At 37.1% G+C, this 15,197-nt stretch overlaps 1 protein-coding gene across 4 annotated transcripts in view; it reads left to right on the forward strand.

Annotated features, from left to right (window-relative positions):
- Positions 1-15,197, forward strand: part of RUNX2 (RUNX family transcription factor 2) — a 219,645-nt gene that overhangs the window by 109,456 nt on the left and 94,992 nt on the right. For all 4 annotated transcript variants that reach the window (XM_077161957.1, XM_077161955.1, XM_077161958.1 and 1 more), the window contains exon 5: positions 3,956-4,060. In XM_077161957.1, coding sequence (XP_077018072.1) covers positions 3,956-4,060 — 105 coding nt within the window. The remainder of the gene's footprint in view (positions 1-3,955; positions 4,061-15,197) is intronic.

Here is a 15,197-nt window from a genome sequence, read left to right on the forward strand (position 1 = left end):
TATATTTCTTATGATCTTAACTGAAGAAAGTAAGATTTTTCCTTTGAAGCAGTCGGGACTTGGTGGAGGATCTGAAATGCTACAGTCTGCTGCCAGAGGCAGGATGGAGAAATTGGTCCAGACTTGTCTTCGAGACTTAAATGGGGGCTGGGGGAGTGGGTGGAGAGAGAAAGAAAAATTGATTTATCATTAATAATAGATTTTTTATTACTGCTTTGTATGAAATAAAACAATATCAAAGTGAAATGAGCAGGAAAAAAGGACATAGAACTGTGAAAAGAGATATCACTCTGAGAAAAAAAAAATGGGTCACTTTTTGATGGCAGGAAACCTTGTAACCTGCCTGTATACCTGGCCTGCTTTTTAACAATCTATTTACAACTTCCTCTTTGATTTTCACATTTCGATGTTTCTCTTAGATTATTAAGACTGGGTCAACACCATTGTATTATATTTTTTCAACAATACCATTGTATTTTTTCAATTTTATTTTCTATTTTCAGTAGCATTATAAATAAAAAACACTAAGTTTCTCAAATGTTATAGCTTTTTCTTTTCATTGGTAGAAATACAAACTCTCAAAAATTGAAAAACAGTCTTAGATGTATAAGGAGTCATGCCACTATTTACTTTAGCTTCATGTATCATTTGATGACCACAACTTTTAGAAATGTTTTGGAATAAAAGTAGAGCATCCTTGAAGCTTGCATTACCTTGATAATGGCCTGTGGTTTTTAATAGTCTTCTTTTTTTTCATTTATGTTTTGTATAGAACTGTTCAAAATGATTTTGGTTCCTGTATTTTCTTGGTATACTTCCTCTCTCTTTTCTTCTGACATCAAGCATGCTGCTTTTAATTTAGATGCATTTTTAAGCACTTAAAAGTGTGGAGGGCATGACACCTTTTGTTAATTTTGAATACGATTCCTGCTTACAGTCTTATACCCCAACCCCCCACCACTATTCCTGGCAGCCCTCAGTCTAGGTAGGAATTGCTATCAATGACATTTCCCTATGTTTATATTAGAAAATATATGACTTGAGGACACATTACAGAACTAGTTCCTAGATGAAGCCATGGATAATGCAGTTAGTTATCCAGTGAGTGCTAGCTCCCTAAGTAAGATCCTGCATTTATAAGTAAGAGCCTGCTTTTTAATTTTTTATGTAAAGTGATAAAAATGGGATTTGGAATATTTTTTTTTAATTTAAGGAAATCATGAATACCTACATAAACATTTGACTTAGGAAATGCATTATTATTACAAGGTGGAGAACCAGTTACTGAGTTGGGGGATAGTTTCTGAATGTTTCTCCAGCATTATGTACTTATTTCTTCTGAAAGCAACAAGAAGTGGAAGGAAGCTCTTTGATTTTTATTCTAGTTGTAAAAGTACATATTGATTTTTAGGATTTGATTTTAGTAGACTGTGGTTATACTGAAATACATGTTTCTTTCTCTCAAGCCCACCTCTTTTTAAAAAATGTCTTTATAGAAAACTTGTTCCACTTTGAACATTTGGATGCTTTACACTTTGAAGGGTGAATTTTACAATATTTGGCCTTTTGTTCCTACCTGAGAAATTTCTCTGAGTTTTGGGGAAGCATTGGTGAGTTTTAATATCTTAATTAAATTGTAAAGGTTTAAAATAGAAATATCTGCAGAACCAATTCAGATAAATTAATGGACAGTATGTAGAACAGATTATTTAGAGATATCAGGATAATTGGAATATATATATCATTGTCTTGGATGACAATAGCCTTACAGAATCTGCCATTGGAGGCACTGTTAAAAGTCCAGTCCTTTCTCCATGGACCACTGATCCTGCCCAGAATCTGGGTTTCTTTTATTTTTTATCATTATCTTCTTATATTTTATTGTAAATTAACCTTCAAGCTAGGGATTCAACCATTTGCTCCTCCAGATTTTTATTATTTTGATGTCCTGATCTGGATCCAGTGGCTTCCTATTTAAATTTCTTATCTCCATTTCTTTAGATTTTCAGTTTTCTGAAACTAGTTTAGATTCTTGGCTCTCTTATTCTGGTTAATCTTCATGTTTCTAATAAATCGACTGTTCTCCAACTAGACAATTAATTTACTTATATCCATGTAATATCTAGTATATCACAGATGAAACATGATATGTCAATCACACATTTGGAATAGGTGCTCTCACCATCCGAGCCAAAATATTAATTACACAAGTCCATTTTATATTTACTATTTCTTGGGCTCCTAGAGATGATTGGGACAGATCTAGAAATAAGTGACCTTTTGTTTTTTTATGTTCCTGGGCAATGTGGCAGACAAAAAACAACAGCACTAATTCTAAGGTCTGAAAGACTTGAGTTCAAATCCTAATTTTGCTTCTTATTAGTTGGTGTGACTTTGAATGAATTGTTAAATTTCTCTGGACTTCAGTTCCGCATTTGTAAAATGGGAGTGATAAGCTTAACTGGCAAGGATTAAATGAGAAAATGTGTATGAAGTGACTTGCACCTAGAGGTTTCTAGTCAATATTCATTTTACTTCACTCCACTCCTGTCTTTTCTTTCCCTGTTTTATTTTTATTCACCTTGGAAAAGTATTGTCAAGGAGACTTAAAACTATATATACTCAGTAACAAATGATGGGCGTCTTAAACAGATTTTAGGAACTTCCATGGTTTGGGTTGAAAAGAAAACCCATTCACTAGACTTGACAGCCAAAGACCTGTTCTACATTAAATCTTGTATATAACCTGTTCCATATTAAGCTTTGAAAAGATTGCATTAACTTTGTATTGCTACATGTTGTCTAAGATTTGTGTTTTGATTTAATACTCTCGGTTTCAGTAAAGGAAAAAAGAATCCCTTTACTGATTAAAAAACACAAAGCAAAACAAAATGAGCTTTTAAGAGGTCTGTTAAAAAAGCAAACTAAATGAGTGCTCTGGCCTGAGATTGCCGAATGTTTTATTGAGTCACTGTTTCACGCCCACCTTTTCCTGTCTTGTAACAGTTTGCAGTTTTGACTATCTGACATGACTAACCGTTGCAAATCTAACTGATTACAACTGTCAGTGAGTCTGTTTAACAGAGTGGTCTTTTCTGGTGAGAGCAAACATACAAATCTATCAGACTTTTCTCCCTGTGCCTTCCCTCCATTCATCCTCTTTAGCTCATTAATTTGTAATGTCAGATGTAATATTTCAATGAAGCACACCCTATGTTAAAAGTAAAAATTCATACTTATATTGGGACATGCCGTGTACATTTAGCAGAAAATAAGTCACTGTCGGGGAGTTATTTCAAGATTTAGCAGCAGGGATGTATGTTAGGGGAGGGTTGAACAGGGAGGAGACAAACTTTGTTCCAGTAATGATGAAATCATCATCATACCACAGGCACATTAAGGCCAGGACGGGAGACACTGGCTCCTGTTAAAATGATTCCCATAAGAACTTTCCCCTTTCATCTTCTTATTGTAGTGCAGTTAAGCAAATGAATCCTAAAACCATGTGAAGTAAATAATATAATCAACAGTGATTTACTATTGTTCTCTCATGGGGTCATGACCTAATCCTAAATAAAGACTTCTAAAATTGTCTGTTTGGATATATTCCTGATGTTGGAGAAAACGGAAAGGAAGAGAACACTCCTCAAGAGGACCAGGATTTTTATTTTCATTACAATTGTTGCTACTGAGAAACTTTCTTTTTGGAATCGGAGTCTTTTGTTGTAATACTGCAATGAGGCAATGAGGATGATGATCTTATCACTCAACAAGTTTAGTAACAGTCTAAAGTGCCTTCAGAGGGTTTCCAATTATAATAAGCAGTCGTGAGTCTTGTCTTTGTTTCGTTATCTCCTCAGGGATGCTTAAATGAAATTTGGACATCTTTGTTACTATATTTCATCAGTATTATCTCTTTATATTCACTGTGGATTTTTCCCTTTTACATCTGCAGGCAAGAGTTTCACCCTGACCATAACTGTCTTCACAAATCCTCCCCAAGTAGCCACCTATCACAGAGCAATTAAAGTTACAGTGGATGGACCCCGGGAACCCAGAAGTAAGTACCTGACTCCCTATTGGAAATGGTAAAGGGTTTGCTGAGACCCTATGAGTATTACTTTTATATAAACAGTTTCTTTGCAAAGTTTGCTATATACATGTAATTTCAGTAAGAGACAATTGCTAGAACTTCACAGTTAATATAAAATAAAATTACAGTTTTATCCTTTGCCATGAGATTGCTAAAGCCTCCATAACTTTGGGAAACTAATAAATAATTGTTCAGTCTCTTTAACTACTAAAAAAATTCTGCTCATCCACTGTACACAAAAGACAGTGCAGAATAGACCCATGAGCGCTGAGAAAGAAAACAAAAAGCTTAAAAATCTTGAGCTTAGTCAAAAATACATTTGCGTTATGTTTCCCATGGCCTAAGAATGTGTCTTAATTCTTTAACTCGCCCACTCAATTCCCTTTATAAAGAGCATGCTGCTTAATTACAAAGAATTTATTTGCAAATGATAACTTGCTTGATTGTTACAACACTGTTGTTTGGTCATGTTTCAGTGATTGTTACAGATAGTTTCTTTTAACAGTTATTGTCAAACCAGGTTAAATCCATCCTCCTTTATTTGTCTGTCTGGGTATCCAGAATGTTTAACCAGCAGTTGAAGTAGTATACATAATCCATTTGGGCCAAAATGCATTTTCCTCCTAAATCTAAACTGAAACAGCTTTGCTTTTTTATCCTCAAAACTGATTTGAAGAAACTCAGCATAACAGTATTTAAATATATTTGGAGATTAAAGATTATTTGATATATAAACCACATTTAAAAATTTGAGCCAATGGAAATGATCATATAGAACCCTGTCTTTGATGAATGAATACCTTGGGGTCCTATGCATGGTCTTTAGAGAGTTTGATTTGGTTTGTTGTGGAGGTACAGCCAGCAAAAGTATTTGTCATGTAAAAACATACCTGCCTGCACAGTGGAAATGGCATATCCTTTCTTCTCTAAAATGAGAGGAAAGTACTTCTGTACCTCTATCCAGGTAGCATCTCTTTTAGCAATGGTGTTTGAACATAAGGTGGCTCCTCTTCCTCTGGCCACTGTTTCTTTTCAGAAAGGCTCACTGCTTGCCGAACTAGGGAGGTTTCCTGCCTCAAGAACGAGTTTGAGGCTTTCTTTTATTTTCTCCTCCTTTCATGTGCCTGATGTTCTTCCATGTTCACAATGTCTTCCATGTTCAGTGCTGTTCAGTTTGGGAAACGTCTTGTTAGGTGCTTGCTGTACTCATGTGTGTGAGCCCCAAGTCTGCTATCCTACGGAACAATGTAGTACAGGTGAACAGAACAGACCAGGGCTCTCTTGACTGGTTTGGGGCTTTGCCTGACTGTTTTGAACTGCTATAAATCAGAGATAATTCCTTCTGATGGAAGACATCTTTATCTAGTCCTCGTGTTCCTGAAAAGGTGGGGACATCCATTTTAATAGTGCATAAAGCAGGATAGTAGTCTTTTAATATTTAGCACCATATAATACTTATCTTTAAAAGATGTTTCCTGCTGATCTCAGCTGCTTTTCTCAGTTCTTGGAAAAACCACCATTGTTGTGTGTGCATGTGTGTGTGTGAGTGTGTGTGTGTACTCAAGAGTTGCTATTCCAAAGTTGGGAGAGAACATGGGGAGGGGTAGGTAGGTGCTGCCCCGTTCTGAAAGATGTGACAAAAGGCAAAGAGGTAAGGGAGCTTTGGGAAAGTTACTTCTGCTTCAAGTGGAGATGGCGTTACCTCATTTCAAAGAGGTCGTTGGCAGAATCAGTTAGTTGATAAGCTTACTGCCCTGAAGGTCAAGAAGTGCTTTACAAGTAATAAGAGTTAAGGGCGGAGGGGTGGATGACCCATGGGTACCTTGGGTTCAGGCCTGGGTTGGTACTGAGGATACTAAGGGTGGATGGGGAGGAGCCGATACCAATCTGTCAATGACAGACCACCCGCCCTAGATCAGCTGAGTGATGTCTCTTGGGAACTAAAAATATCTTTGAAAATGTGATGCCATTTTCCTGACATCATGAGGTGACTTGCCAAGCTCAGTTTTTGGATATAAGGATAGGTCTGGTATCAGAAAAATCTTAATCCTATGACCTGGAATCTCTGTACTGGATTATTTTCTTCTGCTTTTAACTTGGCCATCCTGGCCATTGAGCACTAGTATCATAAGACTTTTCTCAATATTGTTCTTGAATTTTAAGACTCCTAACAGTGGATATAATAGATTTTGAATAATTGATGTGTATCTAGTGTTAAATGGGGAATCCTGTAGAACTTTGGTTGACATACTTTTCCTATAAAATGTCAGATAGTAAATAATTCTGCCTCTACAGGCCATATGGCCTCTGCTGCAACTACTCAACTCTGCTTTTATAGCACAAAAGCAGCCGCATACAACATATAAGCAAGTGGACATGACTGTGTTCCAATAAAACTTGATTTACAAAAACAGTTGGTAGGACAGAAGTTGGTGGGACAGATTTGGTTCATGAGCCATAGTTTGCTAACACATGTTCTACAATTCAAAGTGGCTTATTTTGTAGGCCTTTAAAAGAGAAATGTTTTAGTAAAAGACTCCTGAGGGCAGGAAAAAAAAAGACAATTATGCAATTGCTTTGACTCCCCTCTACCCCCTAAATTATGATTCCTTAAGTAGTAGTTACTTACCATAGAAATAATATAATTCTGTTTATTACTGTAGTGATTTGAAGTAGTTGAGGATTTTTGTGCTATCAATTTCTGTTATTGGAATTTCACTGCTTCTTTTACAGGTCTGAGCTTATATTGAAAAGGCTACTTCTGGTAGACAAACTATTTGAACAAGAACAAGTTCCTGTTTGACTCAGATCTTCATTCAGTTTTGTGTAGTAGTTAAGAATGCAGTATTTGGTATCGGATTTACTGGATTGAAATCCCATCTTCATCTTTACTAGCTGTATGGTGGTAGACAAATTACTTTGCTTCTCTTAGTCTGATTAAAGCTGTAATGACATTAGTATCTTCCTTATCAATTACTTCAAATGCTATTATTATAGTGTTAGCTATTCATTGGATGAATTTCCTTCTGTGTCAGAAGTTTGTTGTAGAGTTTTGTTTATAGCGTGCTTCCAGGTAACAGATAGCACCTAGATTCTTTCCTTTAGTGTATTATTTTTTTCTGGGGATGACTTTACTAATTTTTGCTCATTAGTAAATGACACTGATCAGTGTTATAAATAGTGCCTTGAGCAGGTATTCATGCAACCTGGAGACAGCTGTGCTGAATTGTTAATAATCATACTTTGCAGCAAAGAAAAGAGGATGCTGTGGCACAAGTGCCCCCCTCTGAGGCCTGTCCTATCAGCATATCTGTCAAGACTTGCTTTTCACTAAAAAATCTGAAAGGTTTCATCCTTCTATGTTTTCTGTCTCTGGCAGCTGAACCAGGGCTGTCACATCACAAACAACTTCTTTTCTTAATATACACATCTGGCGTTGGCAGTTGGACTAACTTCATAAGAGCACATGATCATCACTCATTACAAGATTAAAAAGTACCCCATGGCATCATTGATGTTTTTTAACTTTGATCTTTTGCAGTCGTGATTCATCTCAGTTATAAAACTTCCCTTTAAAGGAACATAGCCAATGACTTATTAGAACCTTCATCTTAAGTAGTGTAAACATGAAAACGGTGTACATCTTTACAAAATGCCATTTATTTTCTTTGCCAGCTTATCATTTTAAGACATGACATCATATTTAAGATACCAAATTTGTAAGTCTTATGTTCAGGCAAGGCATTTTGACCTTCTGTTGGCAAGTTAGCACTGAAGAGTAACTGCCGTGTGTTCGCCAGCAGAAGTCAGTGTGGCAGCAGCAGAACAGTGACGCGTTTGGATACCTAACTCTTTTAAACATCAACTTCTATTAGGATCCAAGATTCCATTTATACATTTGGTTCCAACTCCAGCCTCATTTAAAGAATTTCTTTCTACAGGAAGGTGAAAACTTGGTTAACAATGTCATATTCTAAAGTGTAGTGATTCTGACTTAGAGAGGAGGACTTATGGTAAAGGGTACTGTTGGCTGTGCAGAGGATGGAGAAAATAAATCACCTTACATAGTCAGAATTCTTTTAATTCTCTTACTGCTTTTTCAGTTATCTTTTGACAGTATATACCCAAAGTATAATGGCGTAAAACAACAAGCGTTGTATTATTTCTCTCAAGTCTGTGGGTTGACTGGGGTTCATCTCGATAGTTTTTCTGCTGTTCTCACTTAGGGTCTCTCATATGACTGTAGCAAAATGGTGGCTGGTGCTGGAATGTCTAAGATGGCTTCATTCATATGTTGGGCACTTTGATGGGGATGGCTGGAAGGTTGGGGTCAGCTGGAATGAAGGGACAGGTGGACCGTTTTCCCTCTCCATGTAGTCCTAGGGCCTCTCCTAATCCACGTAGCCTCTACACGAGTTCTTTCCAGGAGTGTAGTATGACTTCTTACATGGCAGCTCAAGGATCTCTAAAGCACAGAAGTGGGAGCTGTCAGACCTTCTTAAGGGTTAAGCCCAGAACTGGTACAGGGTTACTTCTTTTGCATTTTGTTTGTTAGAATAGACTCAGAGAAATGAACTACACAACGGAGTGAATGATGGAAAGAGGAGTTCATTGGAACCACTGATATCAGTTCATTGAAACTGCTGATATCATTGGTTCCCACAACTGCTTGGGAAGAAGTAATAATTTTTTTCAAGGTAACATCTTCTGAAAGATCTCTTAACTTTTTAATCCAGGGGAAGTTTAAAGTTCTACAAGCTGACTCAAAGTTTAAATCATAGTAGCTTTGTTTTGAATTGAACAAATTTGGTAAATAACAGATGATTTTAAGGGTAGGTAGTGGAGCTAGGCCAATGTTCATATGAGATAACAGCAATAAGTGTTTGAACAAAAAGATGCTGAGATCTACCTGGTAACATGACTAAAGTCTGTAACAGAAATATCTTGGGAATCTTCAGATGGACAAATCTGGAAGTTTTATACTTTACATCACCCTGCTTTGAAGATTGTCACTTGCTGACACATTTCCAAACCTGATACCTGGTGCTTGTGAGTGACTTTCTAAGAATTTTTGTGTGTTGTGCCCTGGGGGAAGTACTCCCTTATTACTCTCAAGGAGAGTCAGGACAAAAGCCTTCATCTGTATATTTCTGCCTGGGCACTACTGTTTACTGCTGAGCAACACCTGTCTTGACCTGGTGGGAGAAAGGAGAAGCTCTGCTTTTTCTTTCCCAGTGATCTAGCTCCTTTCCCTGCAGGCTTTGAATATCTGGCTGCAACAGTCCTTCGGCTTGGCTCCATGCATGACTTCAGCCAGGCACTGGGGCTTAGGTGAGTGAGAGGTTATCTGGAAGTACAGGGAAAACTTTGTGTTTCCAGGACTGTCTTAGCATCCTGGCTTATCAGGTTTAATCCTGAAGACAATTTTCTTTTTCTGCTTGTCCATTTTCATCTGGACCCAATTCATCAACACATTTATAATTCTTCAGAAAACTTTTTATTTTTCTGTATTCTTGAGGCACTTCTAATTATAGAAGTTTTGCTTTAACAAATTTGAGGTAGCAGACTTTAAACTGCCCAGAGTGGTTTGGGCAGGCAACATCTCATTTTTAACTCATGCTTATCCACCCAGTTCTGAGATTGTTTTCTAGCCTGATGAAGGGTGAAAAGTATGGTATTTTCTTTTCGTTATTCCAGATGATGTCAGTGGCAGCTCACTTTTCTCCCCCAATATTTTCCATTCTAGTTGGATGAAGGAATAGGCTTACCATAGTGGCTGGCCCATTACTGTTGCTTATTTATCAATGGTAGATGCCTATTTAGAGGCCAGTCAGATGTGAAAGAAAGGAGAGGACATGTAAAAATGCATTGTGTAGGGGGCAAGTAGAAGAATTTTTAAAGGTAATTTAATACCTTGGGGTACAAGAATTGCATTCACATTCTGGGTGGCTGTGAAGACAGTTTGAAAAAACATTGGTAGGCTTTGTACCACAGTCCTGATGCCACAGGCCTGAGTTTTAGTTCTTACAATAAGGCAATAGTAGAAAGTCCCATAACTTCTTGACTTACGTACTTCACTGTTAAGTATCCACAGGATGGAAGTTATGCATAGATGCCATGTTTTGGTATTTATAAGTCTGCAAATACAAGAAGTTTGATTATCATAGATATTAACCATTTGATCACTAGTATGTAAAACATTGAAAATCACTGATTTTACAGAATAATAACAGTTAAAAAAAACACAAAAACCTGTTCTCTTTTTCCCTTTCTTCAAAGAGGGTGGAAGGGGAGGGGTTAGAAGCACTGGTGAAGGTTATGTCTGGTGGTTGGTGGAATGTGTTCTTGAGAAGAGCAGTTTTAAATCTCAGTACTTTTTTTGTTGACTGACTGTCAGGAGCTGGGAAGATGGCCAAGAAGGAAATGACACATCGAGAAGCATTTTGTGTTGTGCAACATTCTGTGGAACTGATGCAAGGATATATGGCCTGTTTACACATTCCTTTGCTAGCAGACTGCATGGCAGTAATTTAATTCAGCAGCACATGGCATGCTGCAGCAAGGAGCTGTGGCCTTAACATCCTTTCATGGCAAATTATCACAGCCGTTAAAACATGCTTGTGTCCCTCCTTTGCACTCTTCCCTGGCTTCCCAGTTCTGAATGTGCTTTCTCATTGTATCAAGCTTGTGTTAACAAGGAGCTGTAGCTTTTGTAACAAAAGCACAGTTTCCACATGCCTATGTTCCAGCTGATATATTTACTTTTAACTAAATATAGCATGGCAGGTTTTCAAGTGATATGTATTCTAAAACACACACTTACTTGATCCAACTGTGTCAGTATTTTATAGTTTGATATAGGTCAGAAATCATTCTTAAAACAGTATCAGGAACTTGAGAGACTTTTTTGGGGGTCTTCTTTCCTTTTCTTTTTTGGAAAATGGCTTTTGCTTCCCAAAAGAGAAAATTCCTGATAGACCACTGAAATATTTATTTTATTTGTACCATTAGCATTTTCTTTAAGGAGAACTGGACCACAGAATAATAGGATATATTTTAAAATAATAAGGAATAAAAGATTTATTGTGTTGCCTTATACATTTGTGCTTGTTCCTAGTTAGCATCTTTGTAGGATAAATTTAAGATATAAACTATAGCATTTCTTGGTCTTCACATAAAATTTCAAAAAGTTTTCTTTAGGTAGGTATGGAAAATACTGGCTCATTTTTCAAGCAATTTTGGAAATAGAGAATAAAACCTATTAGATCTAAAATATTAATTCAGGATCATACACATCAGTTAAAGTAGGAGACTGCATACATGATATCGTGTTTAAGTAGCAGAGGAATTTCTCTGAAAATGTGACAGTTTTCTCTGAAAATTTTTTCTCTCAGAATTTCTCTCCTGCTGTGCATTGGTGATTTAAATTCGTTTGCTAGCAGACAAAAGCCCTTCATTAAAAATTAGGATTAAGGATTAAATCCATGCACCTCTAGAAAAGATAGCTCAAACTTTTTATATTAAGGTAAACATAAATGATACAGAAGCATTTATTTGGGGCAGATTTTGGTGAAGACAAAAGGAGCAAGATCAGTGAAGTCTTGGGTACTGGAAAGTAAACAGTGAGTGAAGTTGTGCCTGCAGGGCCTCTGCCGGCCTTAATTAAAGGCACCCATCACAATTTTGCTGCAGTTCAGCCCTATCAGTGTGGATTCCTGATGCATTTCAGTTGTCAAATACTATTAAGGGTACAGATTTGATCATTTTAAAATGAGAGTTTTAAATTTCTGTATTTCCATTTGTCCTCCTTTTGCAAATACTTCCCTTTCACAGAATAGTCCTTATCCAGTTTTATTTAGACGCATGCTAGACTTCCTCCTCTACCTCTTGAATAATATGAGAACTTTAATGTACTGTGAAGTATCCCTTCTCTTTTAATGTTGTCTGATATTTTAGTTTATTCTTGTTTTATACTTCCTAGATTAGTCATTATCAGTGTTTAAACTGCTTATACTTGTTTTATATTTACCCACATGCTTCTTATGTATTTGTTCACCATTCCTTTTTGAACCTCAGATTGTCTTCCTGGGTTTAGTTTCCTTTTTCTTGACACATATTTTAATAGTCCCTTCATTGTGATCCTCTTAGTGGTAAACTCTGAGTTTTGGTTGCCTGAACCTGTTGTAACATCTATTTGGCTGCTGCCAGTATGGTGTGATATGAGAGGCACCCTGCTTAGCGCGCATGTATGTGATTAGTGCCTGAGATCCAAACTATTAGGCATTCCTTTGTATTAAGGCCTTCAGGTCATATTGGCAGATTAGTTAGAGTAGTACTTAAGGGAATAGAACAGAGGGCAGATGCGTGTTTATGAGAGATAGAGGAAGGAAAGTAAGGCAGGATCCCAGTGTTTGTCATCATGGAGCACTCTTAAGAGTCTAGGGCAATGTGAAGGAGGAGGTAGGAGAAAATGGTTCTACAGAGAAGGAGAAGACAGAGGAATGGGCTTATAGGATGAGGAAATTAATCCTCCTTCTCACAGTTTTGCCTTGGGTAAGCTCTAAAGTGCTTTGGAAGTTTCTATCCAAGTTTACGTTAAGTAACTACCAAACCATATATGCTTGGCATTGTCTCACCATCGTTACTTTTAATCCTCAGTGGTCATCTGGCTGTTGCTCATTGAACAACCCGAGAGGTAGTCCTTAAATGCTGGTATCCAGACATCTTCTGTCATCTGAGTGACTATGTGGGACTCAGAACCAAAAGATGCCTCTTTATTCAGCAAATGAATCGTTGAATGAAGCAGAGGGAAGAAAATTGATGTTTGAATAGAGCGCACAACACGGTCCAGCATTGACTATGTGTGCCTTGCATTGCACTTGTACAGGAAATGTTTGGTGGGGAAGAGGTCAGTTGATATTGAAGCAACTGATACATTCTGGCTTTCTAGCATCCCACAGACTCCATATGCATCGACTATTAGACTCCTGGGTAAACATCCTTTTTAGGATTGGCCCTGGAAATTATTAGCAGAAAAACATGGGTCCTTCAAAGAGGTTATGAAGGTACTAAATGCAGGCTGTTATACAGGAAGTGAGGAGAAATATAGATGTGCAAAAAGGAAAATGATTGTATCTGAGTTATTAATTCTAGAGCTTTGGTCATTGTAGAGCTTTAGCTTTCATTCAATTGATATATCAGTTCTTTTTCCCTTCCTTACTATTCATTCCATCCTATAAAAACAAGTAGCACAATTTTGCACTGTGAGGACTGTTTCAGAAAAGCTTAACGGGGAGTTAATCTGTAAAGGTGGTTTGTATTTAAGGTTTGGATTGATTTATGGTTAAAAATATTGGAGGATTTGGAAATTCCTATTTTGAGACTTAGTGCAATCTTTGTGAGTGACCCTAAGCAAATCACTAAGCTTCTCTCCAGTTCAATTTCTTCATCATTTAAATGGAAATAGACATGAAGACAACTTCACAGAGTAGCTGGGAGGAATATTTCTTAAGGAATGATCATAAAGTACTTGGCACACATGAAGGGCAGCTTAAATACCAAATAGTAATTATGTAGCGCCTTTCTGCCAAGGAGTTCCAAACCCTTAGACATTACCTCACTAATTATATTCATATCCCTTTGAGGGAGGCATTGTGCATTTTACAGGTAGGTAAACTGAGGTATGGGTACCTGAAAACTCACTTGTTCTGTGTCACTCTGCGAGTCAGCAGATGATTTATAGAGTTGGGCAAGGTTTCTTCCAGTTTAGTTATTCATCACTGAAACTCCCCAATGCCTTTATCATTACAGTTATGGTAGTTCCTGGTATTGAGCACAGGATACTCTTGATGTTATGAAGTAGTTTTAACTAAGAAGCATGCCTGATGCAGTAGATTGCTACATAGTAAATAAGCCCCAAGGTACAGGACCTGGCACATAATAGGCATGCATGTCATATATACATACATACATACACTGTATGTTTATAGTATATTTGTTGAATGAGTATTCTATTCATTAAGATGGAAATTTAACAGTTAGAAACACTGAATTTTTTGAGATGAAAGCAACAGGTTGTTTAAGCTAACTCTCAGTAGGAGCTCACTTTGAATACCAGTGAAATAAAGTTAGTATTTGGGGGAAAAAAATCTTAAAAAATACACAAGCAGAAAATGCACATGGTACATGATAGAAAAATTGGAAATTAAATATCAATCAAAAAAAAGGAAATAAAAATTGCCCCTAATTGCATCTCTCGAGATTGCCACTATTAATACTTTGATATATAGTTTCCCAAATATTTGTGCATGATAATGGTTAGTACTTTTGTGAAGGTCACAGCAGTGAGGAAATAGCATCAGGACAATGATGGAATGTTCCAGAATAGCATTACTGTATTGAAGCTGAAAGGAGAGAGAATAATTGGAAGCAAGAATAATTGCTCTAAGGAGGAATATGACAACAGGACAGACAACAGTTTCCAGTTAATGTCTTGGAAGAGGCAGCATTTGCCTCTGTTATGGGGAATGCCATCCTTGCCTGAATGATGTAAGACAGGTGAATCTGAGAAGGATCTCTGCTATCTCCCATCCTGTCGCATCACTAAAAAGACCATGCCCTTTATAATAGGTGACAGGGCCTTTTTCAGTGACAATTAGTGATACATTTTAATATGTAAATATTTCTGGCAGTGGGAATACTTATCCAGTCAAAAAATAATTTTTGAGAAATTACTATGTGCCAGGTATATAAAGTACAGCAGACATGATCCCACCCTTTGGAGACCCTACATTCTATAGGGAAGACAGGCTAGAAATGAGTAAATGAACATTTATCTATAATTGTAAATTGTGATAAGTGCTGTGAAGGGAACTCAGTATAGTAAATAGAGAGTAATGGGGTGGCAGAGAACAGAAAGGAACCTATTCTAGAGTTGTCCAGGCAAGACCTGTCTAAGGAGATAGCATTTGAGTGGAAGCCTGGAAGATGAGAAAATGCCAGCCCTGGAAAGAACAGGGAGTCAGGGGAAGAGACATCACATGCAAAGCCCTGGACACGATAAGTATTAGAATCTAGTATCTAATTTTGATAGAAAAGAGGGCTC

The sequence above is a fragment of the Tamandua tetradactyla genome, chromosome 5 (genome assembly GCF_023851605.1).
Source record: "Tamandua tetradactyla isolate mTamTet1 chromosome 5, mTamTet1.pri, whole genome shotgun sequence".
Classification (NCBI taxonomy): domain Eukaryota; kingdom Metazoa; phylum Chordata; class Mammalia; order Pilosa; family Myrmecophagidae; genus Tamandua; species Tamandua tetradactyla.